This window comes from Corvus hawaiiensis, chromosome W, assembly GCF_020740725.1.
Source record: "Corvus hawaiiensis isolate bCorHaw1 chromosome W, bCorHaw1.pri.cur, whole genome shotgun sequence".
Lineage (NCBI taxonomy): Eukaryota > Metazoa > Chordata > Aves > Passeriformes > Corvidae > Corvus > Corvus hawaiiensis.
Window position 1 is genome coordinate 2,044,753 of NC_063254.1, and position 17,857 is coordinate 2,062,609.

General features: G+C 41.8%; 1 protein-coding gene across 1 annotated transcript in view; it reads right to left on the minus strand.

The window, feature by feature from the left end:
• The window catches only part of LOC125319355 (ras GTPase-activating protein 1-like), a 125,058-nt gene that overhangs the window by 76,594 nt on the left and 30,607 nt on the right, over positions 1–17,857 (minus strand). The window contains exons 7-8 of the mRNA XM_048290460.1: positions 13,858–13,910; positions 12,854–13,004 (exon numbers count right to left, since the gene is read on the minus strand). Of these exons, the coding sequence (XP_048146417.1) occupies positions 12,854–13,004; positions 13,858–13,910 (204 nt within the window). The remainder of the gene's footprint in view (positions 1–12,853; positions 13,005–13,857; positions 13,911–17,857) is intronic.

Below are 17,857 nucleotides of genomic sequence, written 5' to 3' on the forward strand. Positions count from 1 at the left end.
ATACCTTGCTAACAGCCTTGAGTGAAAAATTAAAATGGTTTACGGTATTAAATTTGAAAGATGCCTTTTTCTCTATCTCTGAGTACTGAAAGTCAAGAGCTTTTTGCTTTTGAATGGGAAAATCCAAACACAGGGAGAAGAACCCAACTGACTTGGATGGTTCTACCACAGGGGTTTAAAAATAGCCCTACCATATTCAGAAATCAATTGGCAAAAGAACTGGAGGAATGGAAAAATCAGAACCCTCTTGGAGTCTTGTTACAGTATGCAGATGACATTCTGATAGCCACTGAAACTAAACAGCAATGTTGGGATCAGACTGTGGCATTGTTCAATTTTCTGGGACTAAGTGGATAAAGAGTATCCAAAGACAAAGCACAAATAGTCCAGACCACAGTAATCTACTTGGGGTTTGAAATTTTCTAAGGACAAAGGAGGCTGGGACAGGAAGGAAAAGAAGCAATTTGCCAACTCCCATAGCCGCAGACCGTAAGAGAGTTGTGTGTATTTCTCGGGATGGTTGGATGGTGTTGCCTGTGGATCAGCAATTATGGGTTGTTAGTAAAGCCACTGTATGAGCTCTTGAAGACAGCTTGTGGCAGGACATCCCCCCCTCTACCACAGAAAGCTTATCTACTCTGTCCATCAGCTGGTGCATAGCTCCAGACATTCTCCCCCCCCCCCCCCAATGAATGGGTGAGATAACACAGGCCGGACAGATGTCCAGCAATGAGTTATCTCTGGCATCAAGGAGGTGAGACCCCCAGCTGACAATGAACATCCCTCGCCTTGAGAGCGAGATGTAGAGAGAGAATCCAGGAATCCTTGACTGAAAAGACACTACTTCACAACTATAAATGCTACACAAATTTTCACGGAGGCAGAAGTCTCCTACACACTCCCTGGAAATGTGTAGGGCTCCTCCCCAAAGCTTGGAAGCATGTTCATTGTTACTTTTCCGGAAATTGAGAGCAAAGGATCCTATGTGTGCCCCATCAGAAATTGTATGGTAAGATACATTGAATCCTAATCTATACAATTTCTTCGCTACCTGTAACATAGGTACCTCACTCTCGCGCTATATTGTTTATCTACTAGTTCTTTTGTTTATCCTCTGTAGTAAGTAATCTGTTAAAGTCTTATGTCTGTTAAATTTGTGTCTATTAAATACATAATTCATTTTGTAATAGACCTAATGGGCCATTATTAAGAACTTGCGAGCAAGAGTGGTTTTGGGGTGCTGGCTGCCTCAATAAAGCTACTGTCTACTGCCAGAGGCCTGGGCAGAGGCAGGGACTTGTCCAAGCTCTCTCCTCTCCATTCATAACACAGCTCAGAAGGACTTTATAGTCTGGACTGATGATCCATGGGCTGCCTTTCTACAACTCAAGTGAGCCCTTATACAGGCCCCTGCTTTGGGGCTCCCAGACCCCATGCATCCATTTGAACTATTTACCTATGAAAGACAAAACATAGCACTGGGAGTGCTGTCGCAGTTCCTCGGGGACCAGAGAAGGGTGGTGGCTTACTTTTCAAAGCAACTAGATAATGTCAGCCAAGGCTGGCCTAGTTGTTTGAGGGCAGTAGCAGCTACTGTTCTCTTGATCCAGGAAGCTTGAAAACTGACATTGGGACAAAGCATTGTCATTTATGTACCACATATGGTGCAGTCAGTACTTGAGCAAAAAGGGGGCCACTGGCAATCTCCTAGCCAGATGTTAAAATACCAGGTAGTCTTGCTGGAGCAAGATGATGTGACACTCAAAACAACTTCTATTGTTAACCCTGCTATGTTCTTATCTGCCCAACAAGTAGAAGGAACCCCCAAGCATGTTTGCTTACAGACTATAGAAGAAGTGTATTCCAGCAGACCTGGCTTAGGAGACAGACCCTTGGAAAGACGTGATTGGGAATTGTTTACCAATGGGAGCAGCTTTGTCCGGAATGGAAAACTACTATCTGGATATGCAGTGACTACACACCATGAGGTAATCGAATCAGGGACGCTCCCCTCCACTGTTTCAGCCCAGATAGCAGAACTAATTGCACTCACTCGAGCTTTGGAATTGAGTAAAGGAAAATGAGTTAACATTTGGACTGATTCAAAATATGCCTTTGGAGTAGTACATGCACACAGAGCCATCTGGAAAGGAAAAGGCCTTTTGACATCTCAAGGCACGTCAATCAAAAATGGAAAACAAATCTTGGATTTACTCAAAAGTATCCAGAAACCAACAGAAGTTGCCATCATACATTGCAGAGCACACCAAGCAGGTAAGACCAAACCAGAATTGCAGAATCATTTACCTGATAAGGCTGCCAAAGAGGCTGTAGAAAAATGCACGTTAGAAAAAAAAGTCTTATCCTTAATATCCCTGCCAGAGATACCTCTCCCAGTAGAAAAACCAGAGTATAGTGCTAGGGGCTGTCAAGTAATTGAATCCTTAGAAGCAAAATTTGATCTGTGAGGCTGGGCAGTTACCCCAACCGGGGAAATAGTAGTCCCTCAACCAATCTTATGTGAAATAGTGGATCGCAAACAAAAAGCCACTCATTGGAGTACTGAACAACTTTTGAAACATTTGCAAAAATCTGTAATTGGGTCTAAAATAGCTCTGATTGTACAATCAAGAATCCAAAAATATATAACTTTTAAAAGAAACAACCCTAACACAGCTAACAAAGTGGTGCTATGTGGTGGCCTGTTAACCCCGTGATTCTGTGATGTTCCCCTTGTTCCCTCCCTAGCCTTGGCCACTCCCTCGGTTTCTCCCTATTTGTTCTGTACCCCAACCCCGCCCAGGGACCGCCCCTGGGCCCCTGACAAAACCACCCCGCACTCAGACCACGCTGTCTCTCCACCTCTGAACATCGCAGGGACAAGATGTGATTAAAACCATCTCAAACCCTCATGAGAGACCCTTCTCTACCTTCTTTACCATCCACTGCGTTGTAACGCTGCTAGCTGCCGGAGCCAGATCGCAGGGCTGTCCAAAATGGACTCCGGGATGCGATTAATCGCATGGCCCTAGGAAATCCTTGCTGAGCTTTCAGGCCGCAGCAGCCTGCTAGACAGAGTCCAGCGGTTACAACAGTGCTAGGAGCCATAAAATCAGGAAATGTTCCAGGTGAATATTGGCAGATTGATTTTACTGAATTCCCCAGAAAAGAGGGATCTAAATACCTCCTAGTTTTGGTGGATACCTTTTCTGGGTGGCCAAAAGCCTGCCCTTGTCGCACCAACCAGGCTAGGGAAGTGATTAAAATACTGTTGAATCAAATAATATCTAGATTTGGGGTACCTTTGGGAATGTCATCAGACAGAGGTTCCTACTTTATTGCAGAAGTGGTACAACAGGTTAGGAAAGCCTTGGGAATAGCTTGGGATCTTCATACTCCTTATAGGCCCCAAGCTAGTAGCAAAATAGAGCTAATTAATTATATAATCAAATTGCAATTGGGTAAAATATGTCAGGAAGCCTCCTTGACATGGGTCCCAGCCTTACATCTTGCTCTACTCTGAATTAGAATTCAACCACAGGGCACCAGCAAAATAAGCCCCTATGAGCTGCTATATGGTCGACCCTACCAAGTACCACACATTCCAGGAAACACACACATAAAAGGAGGGGTCAATTTGAATAATTGCCTCATTTCTCTTAGTAAAATTTTACAGGATTTGCAGTGAGCAGTGGTAATCTCCAGACTGATGGGATTGGACACACCAGCATATGAGTTCCAACCAGGAGATTGGGTCTACTTGTAAGACTGGGGAACTGCTCTGCTCCAGCCAAAGTGGAAGGGACCTTTCCAAGTACTACTGACAACTTTTACTGCATTGAAACTGGATAGAGTAAAATCATGGATACATTATTCCAGAATTAAAAGGGCCAAAGCCCCTCAGGTAATTGAACAGTTGTCTGAGAAAAAACAAGATGTTTAAGTCTTGTTTTGCTATCAAAGTGGTAGAGTGCCTACAGATGTCCAGGAAATCTGGAAACAAACCCCAAATTTTACAACTTACAGCTCAAGACAACACCTCCTGGGGATTTGAAGAAATCTGGACCAAACTTACTTCATGGTTACCCAGCTGGACTTGGTTTATAATTGTCACCATAATAATTGCTCTATGTGTTTTAGCTTGTATCATGATTCAGTGTTATAGCTGTTGTAATGCCTTACGCTATAAAATGAAATATAGATATTAGAGACTAGTTCCCATAAGGAGTTTAGTCTCAGGAAAAGGAGGGACTTGATAAGGACAGTGGAACAGAACAGCATTTTACTCTGATAAGGACAGTAGAACAGAACAGTCTTGGAGAAACAGATAAAAGGTGTAACTTATGCAAACAAAAGTCATGGAAAATGCAAGCAGGATGCCAGCTCAGCTCTGCAAGGCTGACAAAGCAGAAGTTATGCAAAACAACAATATTGCACTTACTCAAAAGCAGGGCTTGAGGAACAGCCACCTAAAAAAGGACACCGGACTCTGAAGACAGACCTCAAAGAACCATATAAGGACTTCTGATAAGGGGTGTGACTATGTAAAATAAAGTCAAGGAAGTGGGGATAGCTAATGAATATGTAATCACTGTGTATGATAAAAACTCTGTTTACCCAACACTCAGTGCGCTCGATTAGAGGAACGATCCTCCGAGTGACCAGCATGCTGCAATAAAGAATGCCTACTTTCTAATACTCAAAACTGTGTTAGAAAGTTTCTATCTGGCCGATTTTGGAATCACTGACATTTCAAATAGTGAAGAATCCAGAAAACAGAATACTACATCATTAAATTATAAGGAAAAAGAATTAACATGTTAAGTCCATATCATTGAGCCTATCAAAACACAGATTAATCTATCAATTAAGATAAAAAAGGCTTCCAACAACTCAAATCCTCATCTAGTCTGAAAACTGTCTCATCTCTCAAATTAAAGATAATTTGAAAGTTTGTTCAATGTATAACTGTTGGGTCAATATTTCTTATATTCTACTTTGACATGGAATCAACAGATACACCACCTTGTGCTGCTGCCTCCCTTCTAAATTTTTCAAGTTTTTGGAAAACTCTCTCTTAGGAAGGTGAGATTTCAGAAAGAAAACAGAATGAGAGGACAAAGTGGCATGAGATATGTGGTAGGATAGGTATGCCTATCCTACTCCACCTTCTAAAAACAGAAGTGAAATATTACTAAGTGCTACCTTACATTCAAATATCGTTTTACTTCCCAGGTAGTTTGCATATCCAGACATGGGACTGGAAGTTCACAACCTATATAAGCAATACTACATTTCTGCCTATACTCCAAAAGCAAGCACAGGCAGCATTTTCCTCAATCTTCCCAGTAAAGGGGAGAGGCTTTAGAAGAAACAGGTGAACTCAAGACATCAATATCTGACTCCAGGACTGGTGCCTCTACTAGAACATTGCTTTTTATACCCATGGAAAAGTCTGAGACACAAGGTATGCTGAGACCTGACATGATCCATCTGTCCTGATAGGGGAAATGCTTCCTTGTTCATAAACTCACAGGACTGATTGAGAGGGCTTTAAACTAGAATCAGTGTAGGAAGGGGATACCAACAGGAGAGCTGAAGGTAAGACAAGGGTTGTCATTGCATCATCTGAGGGTGGCAATGCTAATGGGAACATTTATGCTGTTCCAGGGAGCACTGAGGGCTTAGGAGCACATCTAAAATGCTTGTGCACCAACATATGCAGTATGAGAAACAAATAGGATGAACTGGAAGTGTTGGTCGGTTCCCAGAGTGATAATATCATAGGTATTCGTGAGACTTGGTGGAATGAGTCCCACAGTTGGACTGCTGGGACGATGGGCTACAGGCTGTTCAGGAGGGATAGGCAGGGCAGGCAAGGTGGAGGAGTTGCATTGTATGTAAGGGAGAGATGTGACTGTACAGTCCTTACAGTTAACAATAATGTGGCTGAGAGACTCTGGGTGAGGATTTGGGGGATGGAAAACAAAGCAGCTGTCAGAGTAGGTGTCTACTATTGATCTCCCAGCCAGGATGATAGCACTGATGAGTTATTCTATAGGCAATTGAGAGAAATCTCTGGATCAGTAGCCCTTGTCCTTATGGGAGTTTTCTACTTCCCTGACATCAACTGGGAATATCATTGCTGTGACAATTAACTCTAGGAAATTCCTAAAGTTTGTAGATAACTTCTTGTCACAGGTACTCAGTGAGCCAACTAGGAAAGATGCTGTCCTAGACTTATTGTTTGCAAATAGAGAAGGACTCATGGGAGATATGATGGTAGGTGGCTGTCATGGCCACAAGTGATCTTGAAATGGTTGAGTTTAAACTTTTCAGTGTAATGAGAAAAAAGGACAGCAGAGTTGCTACCCTGTACTTCAAAAGAGAAAACTTTAAGCTATTCAGGGAGCTACTTAGCAGTGCCCCCTGGGAATCTGCTTTTGAGGGCTTAGGGATCCATGAGTACTGGTCAGTCTTTAAGAACCACCTTCTAGAAGCACAAGAGCAGAGAACTCCAGTGTGTCACAAGTCAAGCAAGTGGGGCAGAAGACCAGCTTGGCTGAACAGGGAACTCCTTGTCAAACTCAGAGGGAAAAAATTGTATGATCTCTGGAATTGAGGTCAAGCTTTACCAAAAGATTACAGAGCCCTTGTTTGGATATGAAGGGAGAAGACATAGAAGGCCAAAGCTCAACTAGTGTGTAAACTGTCTGGAGAGCAGCCCTGCAGAAAGGGATCTGGGGGTGCTGGTTGACAGCAGGCTCAATTGGAGCCCTGGCAGCCAAGAGGGCAAACCACATCCTGGGGTGCATCAAGCACAGCATAACCAGCCAGGTAAAAGAGGTGACTATCCCTCTGTATTTACCACTGGAGCAGCCTCACCTTGAGCACTGCATGCAGTTCTGGGCCCCACGATTTAAGAAGGATGTGAAGGTCCTTGAATGCATCTAGAGAAGGGCAACCAAGCTGGTGAAAGGGCTGGAATGAATGTCCTATGAGGGGTGGCTGAAGACTTTGGGTTTGTTTAGAGGCAAGGAGGCTGAGGGGTGACCTCATTGCTCTCTACAGCTTCCTGAGGAGGGGAAGTGGAAGTGGAGAGGGAGGTGCTGATCTCTTCTCTCTGGGATCCAGTGAGAGGACATGTGGGAATGGTTCAAAGTTGTGCCAGGGAAGGTTCCGACTTGACATTAGGAAGCATTTCTTTACCCAAAGTGTGGTCAAACAGTGGAACAGACTTTTCCCAGAGAGGTGGTTGATGTTCCATGCCTGTCTGTGGACAATGCCCTTAGTAATATGCTTTAACTTTTGGTCAGTCCAGGACTAGATAATCGTTGTAGGTCCCTTCCAATTGGAACAAACAAAGAAAAAAATCCAACAAACCCCACTCACCCAAAAAAACCCAAACCCCAAAATCCACTCCAAAACAAAAAACAAAACTAAAAAATCCCACACCCTTGCATAACAAAACCACATCATAAACAAAAACAAACAAAAGAAACCCATCTGTAAAACATGGAAGCTATTCACAGAATAGTTGAGGTTGCAAGGAACCTCCAAGATCACCTAGTTCAAGTCCCCATCTCAAAGAAGGTATAACAGATTGCTTAGAACCTTGTTCAGCCATATTTTGAGTATCTTTAAGGATGGAGACTCTACAAGCTCTTTGGGCAGTCTCTTACAGTATTTGATCACCATCATACTGGCCACCACTACAAAGAGTTTCTCTCTCTCTTCTTTGCTCCCTCCCTATCAGGTATTTATACAGAGTGATAAGATTCCCCATCACCACCTTCTCTTCTCAAAGCTGAACAGTCCCAGCTCTCTCCACTTGTCCTCAAATGACAGATACTCTAATCCATCATCTTCATGGCCCTTTTCTAGAAGCCTACAACACCTGGACTCAGTATTCTCAAGCAGTCTCCCATTCAGTACTAACTGGGCCCAAAGCTGCTTAGCTTCCAAAATGAAATGAAACAGAGTATGTTCAGGATGGTGTGGCCACAGGCTAGTAAGCATATATTTTCTGTTTGAGATTTCATGATATGCAGTTAGTAAAATCACATCCCCTCCTGTCCCACCATCATGCCCCTTGTCCCCCCCAACTGACTTTGCCAATTTTTACATGAAAAAGTAGATATTCATAGAATCATTCAGGTTGGAAAAGACTTCTAAGATAATCAAGTCCAACCACTAACCCAGCACTGCCAAGTCCACCACTAAACCATGTCCTTAAGTACCACATCTACACAGCTTTTAAATCCCTCCAGGGATGGTGACTCCACCATTGCCCTGGACAGCCTTTTCCAATGCTTGACAATCCTTTTGGTGAAGAAAATTTTCCTAATATCCAATCCAAACCTCCTCTGGCACAACTTGAGGCAATTTCCTCTTTCCCTATTGCTTGTTACTTGGGGGAAGAGACCAACACCCACCTTGCTAAAATCTCCTTTCAAGGAGTTGTAGAGAGCAATAAGGTCTCCCCTGATCCTCCTTTTCTTCGGGATAAACCTCCATTCCCTCAGCCACTCCTCATAAGACTTGTGCTCCAGACCCCTCTACAGCTTCATTGCCCTTCTCTGGACATGCTCCAGCACCTCAATGTGTGTCTTGTAGTGAGGGGCCCAGAACTGAACACAGTATCCAAGGTGTGGCCTCATTAGTGATGAGTACCCCAGTAGTCACCTATCTTGTCCATGGAATAAACATAAAGATCACAAAAGTTACATGCTTTACTGAAGTCCATGGAAAAATACTATTTCAATATCTAGTCAAAATAATTCACTCAATATGTATTTCACATTTCCTATATATTAGGACCTTCAAATAGACAACTAAAAGACTACAGATTGTCTGTTTTGTACAGATGATATAAGAAATAATGAAAGCAAATCTCCATATAAGTGCAAATATTATCTGTTAGTTATACTCATCAATAGAAGTTTTGAGCAATTTATATGCAGAATAGTGGGTAAACATGCAAATGGAGAAGGTTAGTAGAAAAAGTAGTCTTCCTATGCCTCACAGAACAGTAGATGCCCAAGATGTACCCAGGAATTTTTTGCCATGTTCATCCAAAATAACATTGGCTGGCTTTTGGAATATAGTCTGATACATAGCATTGCTTATATTGGTTGCAGACCTTCCAGTCCCATGTCTGGATATTTACATTACCTGGAAAATAAAACAGCAGTCAACTTTTGAGTTGGTTTCTTAACTATTCTTGTCCTGGGTTGCATCCTCATGAGCTGTTGAAACCAGGTGGGGCAGTGTTTCATTGCCTCCTCCCTCCGGACTATCTTCTGCTTAATGAGCCCATCAACGCCTTGCCTCATGACTCATCATCCCATTGTGAGATGCTCCACCCAGAAGGAGGAACCAAGCATTCCATCCTAGATATAATCTGAGATTCTGAACACCACAGACATCCCTTTCCACTGGATTTCCAGAGGACAGGAGCTACATAGCCACCACTGGACCTTCTGAGGAAGAGCAGACCCTTTTCTACAGGATCACCACTTCAGGAGGACTGCACCCACCATTTTATCAGACTGCTACCGCCACCCTGACTAACAGGGTGTCAGGTTGTAGCCTGACTCTGTCAGTTTAAACCGGTGTTTTCTGCCTTTTTTTCTTTTTTTCTTAATTCCCCTATTAAATTGTTATTCTGGCTTGGTGCCTCCCACTGGTTTGTTTTCAAACTAGTACAATTCTTCAGGCTGTTACTTTTGTATGGAAAACTTTCTTCTATAATTTATGTGACTATAATTGTAATCAATACTCTGCAAAGAGAAGATGGGCTTTATTTTATCCATTTTTTAATCTCACTTAGAATCACTAAAGCAGCAAGAGAAGAATATTCAAGAGAAACAACACTACTACCAAGGATGATTTTTTAAAGTTCCAGTCTAATACTAGTATCAGATTTAAAGCAGATACCTTCAGAGCATTTAAAGAAATAGCTTATAAAAAAGATCAATGAAAATTGTTTAACACATGCATTTAAAGAAGCAGCACATCTTCAACCTCTAGTTTTTCACCTTGAAGATGAACTCTACATTTTTAGATAAAGAATAAACAGATGTTCTCTCTGCCCCAAGAAATGCTCATAAGTAATTTCATTATCTTGCATAAACTCATACTTCCTATATTTCTGTCCTGAATTTAATGTCATTTGATGTTTTTCATCCACTTCTGTTTCATACAACAATCCACCTTCGTCTTCACATATTTAAAGACTTCCTTCTTCCAGGGTCCATAACAAATAAACCAGTACAAGAATTAAGAAGCCCACAGAAAGCTATTCCTTTTCTTTCTGCTTCTCATTTATTGCCCTCTGTTGCTGCCTGTTCTGAGCTTCCCCTCCCCCTCCCCAAGATGCTTGCCTCTGCCATGTGCTCTGAACTCCTTTGTTCCATGCGCGGGCAAAACAAAATGCAACTCAAACTCTTTAGCAGTGTCTGATTGGCTGGTCACCCCAGGTCCGCCCCCAGTCCTCCCCTTTCCCTTTCTCTGAATAAAAGAGAAGATCAAGGGAGGCCCCGCCTCTCTGGCTTTGCAACTCTTTCTTCGAACATCTCTTGTCGTCTGTTTCTTTTTGAAAGCTTCTAACTGTGGGAAATTAGGCGAGTCAAGAGCTATATTTCTCCCTCTTTGCTTCTACTGGTGGTATTTGCTTTGCAGCTGATACAGTTACTGATTTTAGAACTACTAAAATGCTAGATTGCCCGTGCTACCTCTCTAGGTTGCTCGAGGCTTTCTAAGGCATTGAACTACAAGCACTAGCCGGTAAAAGCTGAAAAGATACTTCCCTCAGCCCTCTGCAGTAGATCTTATGGAAAATAATTTGGGCCAGTTACCACCTCCATTTTGCATCATTATCCTGCATGTTTGAACTTCCAAGAAGTCTATCAACTTTCAGTAAATATGAATTGGACAGAATTTGAGCCTAAGAGTATATTAGTAATTCTCCAAAACATTCAACTAAAACTAGAAGTCTTTCAAAGCCAAGTAGTTCTCTTTCACTGAGGAAGATCTTTGCAACCTAGGTACCAAAATATTCAAAAAGCCCTCTAAAGCATATTATCATAACTTAGCAGTGCTTAATCTTTTCATCTTCTTTTCCATCCAATGTCAAGGAAAGAATCTTCTCTAGTGAATCCAGCAGAGGGAAGTAATAACTTATTGCAGTAAGTTTCTGGAGCTATACCATCTAATACTGCAAAGCCATTTGAGACTAATAAGACTTCCACTAATTTGCTAATTAGTTTGAGATCACCTAGGGTGTTTGAAGTCTATCATTCTCCTAATATGCCATGTAACTAGAGAATGGGCAAAAGAGGATTTACCTTCAAAGGCTGACACTGAAGCTACCTTGATTTTCAATGAGGATGTCTGGAGGCCAGACTGATAAACATAGAAGGTACTCAAGCAGTCTGTGTGTGGGATATATATAGGTTAATAAGGTTCCAATTGCTTAGTCTCAAACCACTGTCCATTTGAAACCATATGAAGAAGTCCAGTGAACTTCTTAGTTAGGAGACCTCAACATTTTCTCAGACACACCAGCTGCTGGATCTCTACCCACTCAGAAGCCAAGCTGGAATTGAGAGGAATTCTCTATTGGGATGAAGAATGCCCTGGTTCTAGGTGAACAAGTCCATAAAATTTCTGATCATGTGACAGGCAATGGCCTCAATTAAGAGAGAAAGGTGAGTTTTCACTATCTGCACTTCTGACCAAAATATTCAGATATTTTAAGGTGATTGATTTAATGGCTTTTCAACAATGAAGGTAATTTTCCCCTTTGTTGTCAATACCCATTTCTATTGTTTATACCTGTCTTGGGGTGACTTTATGATGTGTATCCCATATTGCTGCCCTATGCCCAGAAATTAATTCTTGTGCCTTTCTATGCCTCTAAACTGAGCCTGGGAGGGGGAAGGAAAAACTGAGCAAAACTTTCTCAAAGCAGTTTGCAGCTTGTTCAAGGTCGCACAGAGATAGCAACTTTTTTTTCCAGCTGCGGCAGGGAAGGAAGGAAGCACCCGGCTTGCTGCTCCCGGGTCAGTTTTTGGCCAGTGGTTCAGCTGCTTTTTCTCCGGAGAGAGACTGAGAGTTGAATTTTTTTTTCCTTCCCTGGAATTTCAGATTTTCTCCCTTTTCTACTGGACTGCGTCAAAATCAGAACACATCGGGAGGACTTTCCATCGAGCACAGAGGGCCTGGCCCTGGGCCAAGCCCCAGCTCCGAGGAGACCAAAAGGAGGACTCTAACACTTTCCCAGGTTTTTTCTCCACAGCGAGAGATTTTATTTAGCATTGTTTTCCTTTTCCCATGTGTTTGTTAAATAAATAGTTTTTATCTCTTTCACTTTCCTTTGAGGAAAATTTATTTTCCCCAAACCTGGTGGGGGAGGGGTAGTGACCTGCCTTCTCTCAGAGGATATATTTCTAAATTTGGCCAAACCGGCACAATACCTTAAAATCCCTACTGAATGTCTCCAATAAAACTAACATTTTAATTTTCCCCTTTCATACACAGAACTCCCTATTATAAATAGTAGTTTCCAAGACAACACTGCATTCTCCTAATTACATGTCATAATCCAATTTATAGGGTAAAGAAAATAATTTACAGGAGAAAAATACTTCAAAAGAAACAAGTTACACCTAAGCTTTTGAAGGTTTTCAGAATGTACTTATTTACAACTAACTACTAAGCAAGTTAGTTAAAACTCATAGTATATCCTTAAGAAACACTGAAACTTTATGATCATATCAGTAAGTTATCAGCAATATGTTATACAAGTTCTTTACAGAAGTGTAAAATACACACAACTATTAAAACTTACCTATTATAATATCTGCCTCCCATCATAAACTGATTGCTTGATGTTGGACATATTTTAAAACGCTGAATATTTTCACTGGTCCGAAAATAAAGTGAGTAATCACCAGGTGTATTATCTGAAGGCCTCACAAGAAAACTGCACACCTGACCAACTGAAAAGATATAATAATACAGCATTATTAACTGTTACTTAGTGTCACTTATGAGCCCTTATCAAAGCTCTTTCTGTACAAATTAGCAAGAATTGCACATTTAAAGGAGAAAGTCTGATCTAAGTTCCAACAGTGATCCCCATTCTTCCCCCAAATAGGATGAAATAGTACTAAACTGCCAAAGTTAATGTCAAATTATTTGGCTGTAGGTGACAACTTATCCCAAACTTTTGTCACCTCTTTACAAGAGCATATGGTGTGCATATGAGTTTTGACAATATTTTCAAAAAACCTAAAGAATTTTGTTCTCATATTTAAGGTATGTTATTTGACAGTATGAGTCTGAAATCTTGATGTTTTCATTTTAAAAATTATTTCCTCTATGAGGAGACTAAAGTTTAATACATTCTCCCATAAGTATATAACAGCATCAAGCCTTCCAGAGTTCAAGAAGTGTTTGGACAACACTCTCAGGCACACGGTGATTCTTGGGGGATGGTTCTGTGCAGGGCCAGGAGTTGGACTCAATGATCCTTGTGGGTCCCTGCCAACCCAGAATATTCTGTGATTCTGTGAACAGCATTTTCTCCTCAGCATTTTAATGAAGCCCAAGATATATTTATGTATATTACAATTTTTTTAAATTAGCTGTTTCAATCAGAATTCTGAAACTAACTTTACTTGAGAACATAAAATACCCCCTCAATGCTCAGCCATGAGGTTTTTTCCAATGTAGTAGCAACCACAGATCTGATGCTCATATGTTCATACAGAAAAAAACCCTGGTTTTCCTGCAGTCTCAAAGGATTGTCTCATTCCCCTACCACTGTATTTCCATCTGAAATAAAAGTACCTGTCATCAGTAAATTGTAAGCTTCTTGTTTGGAGATCTTCCCATGGAACCATCTTAAAGAGAAAAATTAGAAAGCAAGACTATCAGCTCTCTTTTTTAGGAGTTGTAACATCTAAGGCTCAGACATCTATGAATTCATCTTTGTTTAAAAAATCTAGTAAATATAGATTATATAAGCAACTGTTATGTTATTCAGCAATTCTGCTTTTCTACCAACAGAATGAAAAATATCTACATCTATATAAACTTATTTGAGTACAGGTGTCCTATGCAAAGTAGATGTTCAAATCCAAGTGTGTTTAGAGATTAAAGGCATTGTTTAAATGCTAGATAATGACAGGCATATTTGAAGCCAGTCTCAGATAGCAATTTATTTGAAGCATGAAATACAAAGCCCCAGGACATTAATGAAAGTTAAATACTATACAGAATAACTAAAATTGAATTTTGCTAGAAGCTGAGGAAATAAACTCCAGCTTTATTAACTACTGAATAAGAATCACTTTAGTTTCACACCTTGCATCTCCCAGAATCCTTCATCAGAGCATCATCCTAAAAAAATACAGCAATCTATCCAGTCTTAACCTGATACCTATGATTATAGGAAACAGCTTGATGTTGCATAGCTATTCGGTTTACATGTGATATGCCACATGCTACATCTTAAGAGCGCATCCTGTCTTTTAAAGGAAATCTATAAATAAGGCCTTTCATTGCAGAGTGTATATGCACATGCACGCATGTTTAAGTGTGTCCTTAGTAACAAAGGGGTCCAGGAAGGCTAGACATACTTTAAGATGGAAATAGTAAAGGTGCAAGAGCAGGCTGTCCCTGTGTGCCTAAAGACAACCTGTCGGGGAAGAAAACTGGCCTGGTTGAACAGGGAGCTTTCACAGGAACTCAGGGGAAATAAAAGTGAGTTTATGACCTTTGGAAGAAGGGGCAGGCAACTCAGGAAGAGTACAAGGATGTTGTTAGGTCATGCAGAGAGGGAATTAGAAAGGCAAAAGCCCAGTTGGAATTCAATCTGGCTACTGTCATAAAAGAAAATAAAAAGTATTTTTACAAATGCATTAACAACAAAAGGAGGGCCAAGGAAAATCTCCATCCTTTATTGGATGAAGGGGGAGGATGGGATGGACACATTGCCCTCAAGGATGAGGAAAAGGCTGAGGTACTTAATACCTTCTTTGCCTCAGTCCTTAACAAAGACCAGTTATCCTCAGGGTACCCAGCCCCCTGAGCTGGTAGACAGGGACATGGAGCAGAATAGATCCCCTGCAATCCAGAAGGAAGCAGTTAGTGACCTGCTGAGCCACTTAGATACTCACAAGTCTATGGGGCCTGATGGAATTCACCTGAGGGTACTGAGGGAGCTGGTGGAAGAGCTTCCTAAGCTGCCCTCCATTATTTATCATCAGTCCTGGTGAACCACAGAGGTCCCAGATGACTGGAGGTTGGCCAATGTGATGACCATCTACAAGAGGATCCAGGGAACTACAGGCCTGTCAGCCTGACCAACAGATCATCTTGAGTGCCGTCACACAGCACATGCAGAAAAAACAGGTGATCAGGCCTAGCCAACATGGGTTTAGGAAAGGCAAGTCCTGCTTGACCAATGTGATCTGCTTTTCTGACCAGGTGACCTGCCTAGTGGATGAGGGAAAGGCTGTGGATGTTGTCTACCTGGACTTCAGCAAAGCCTTTGATACTGTCTCTCACAGCATTCTCCTGGAGAAGCTGAAGCCCATGGCTTGGACAGGTGCACTCTTTGATGGGTAAAAAACTGGCTGGATGGCCGGGCCCAGAGAGTGATGGTGAATGGTGCTACAGCGAGTTTGTATCTGGTCACTAGTGGTGTTACCCAAGGCTCAGTGTTGGGGCCAGTCCTGTTTAATATCTTTATTGATAATCTGGATGTGAGGATAAAGTGCACCCTCAGTAAGTTTGCAGATGACACCAAGTTGGGCGGGAGTGTTGATCTGCTGGAGGGTAGGAAGGCTCTGCAGAGGGATCTGAACATGCTGGATCAACGGGCCAAGACCAACAGTATGAGGTTCAACAATGCCAAGTGCCAGGTCCTGCACTTGGGTCAAAACAACTCCATGCAGCGCTACAGCCTGGGTTGACATCTAGCTGAACATGAGCCAGCGTGTGCCCAGGTGGCCAAGAAGGCCAATGACATCCTGGCCTGTATCAAGAATAGTGTAGCCAGCAAGATTAAGGTAGTGATTTGCCTCCCTGTACTCACCACTGGTGAAGCCACACCTCAAATACTGTGTTTAGTTCTGGGCCCCTCACTGCAAGAAGGACATTGATGTGCTGGAGTGTGTCTAGAGAAGGGCAACAAAGCTGGTGAAGGGTCTAGAGAGTAAATCCTCTGAGGAATGGCTGAGTGTACTGGGGTTGTTTAGCCTGGAGAAGAGGAGGCTCAGGAGAGACCTTACCACTCTCTACAACTACCAGAAAGGAGGTTGCAGCCAGATGGGGGTCAGCCTCTTCTACCAGGTAACTAGTGACAGGACAAGAGGACATAGCCTCAAGCTGTGCCAGGGGAGGTTCAGGTTGGACATCAGGAGGAATTTCTTCACAGAAAGGGTTGTTATACATTGGAATGGGCTGCCCAGGGAGGTGGTGGAGTTACCCTCCCTGGAGGTGTTCAAGAAAGACTGGATGTGGCACTTAGTGCTCTGGTCTAGTTGACAAGATGGTGATCAGTCAAAGGCTGGATTCAATCTCAGAGGTCTTTTCCAACTCAAATGATTCTGTGAAATAGCCCAAAATGGGACCAAACTAGGGCCTTAAAGGGAAAGTTGCACCAGGGGAGGTTTAGATTAGGTATTAGGAAAAATTTCTTTATGGAAAGAGTGGTCAGGCATTGGAACAGGCTGCCCAAGGAAGTGGAGGAGTCACCATCCCTGGAAGTGTTCAAAAAATGTATGGATATGGCACTTGAGGACATGGTTTAGTGGTGAATATGGTGGTGGTGCTGGGTTGATGGTTGGACTTGATGATCTTAGAGGTCTTTTCCAACCTTAATGATTCTGTGATTTTGTGTAAAAGAAAGCCTCTTATACATCAAAAAAGAGCTCTAGTTCTAACTTACTTTCTATATTACCTTTACAGGAAAATCCCTGTCTATTGGAATATTTACAGAAATCCCCGCCTCCCCTGGAATCTTCTGAGCAGCATGAGTAACTGAATTGAGTATCAAAGCTTTAAGATTCCACTACAAACTACTTTGTTAAAAAAAAAAAAATCCTGTATTTGAAGGCATCCCTATTACTGTTATGCTGCTATACCAAACTGACTAGCACTGTTGCCTTTGTAAAATCATGGCTCAGGCCTGTTACTTTGGCTAAGTAGAAAAGGACTGTGGGAAAGAGACAGCTGAATTAGGGGTAGAAAAACATGCTGCATGACCATCGCGTGCTCACATCGTAGTGTATGGTGGTTGGTTGAATTATGTTTGTTATGCTTTAAAACTATGTAAACTGATAACCGGCTAACTGCTTAAAAAGGCCAGATTTTTGCAATAAAGAGCTCTCCTTTGCACCTGCCTGGGGACTCTGCATTGCTTCTTATCGCAACATAGCACAACACTGAAAACCTGTAAACTGAAGCCACATACCAATCATTTTCTTTCCCCTATTAGGAACAAAAACAAACCACCAAAAAAACACCACCAGAAGAAATGCCTTCTTCTAACATCAGTCCTTTGGAGACTGCAAACTGGGCAAAAAATACAGAAAGCAGAAGCTGCAATTATTGCAAGCAAATAGAGGACAGATGAAGTTATCCAGATACTAGAAATTTTCTGTAACTTTCATTTGCTGCTCATCTTTACAACTGAAAATAATATAACAATCAAGTTTCCTGTATCAATTCACTGTTCATTGTAAATTGTATTTTTTTTTTTTTTATTATTATTTAACAAGTTGGAATTCACTGCAAACAGATTACTCTAGTGTCTCCTGTTTTTCATTTAAAGTGCTAGCAT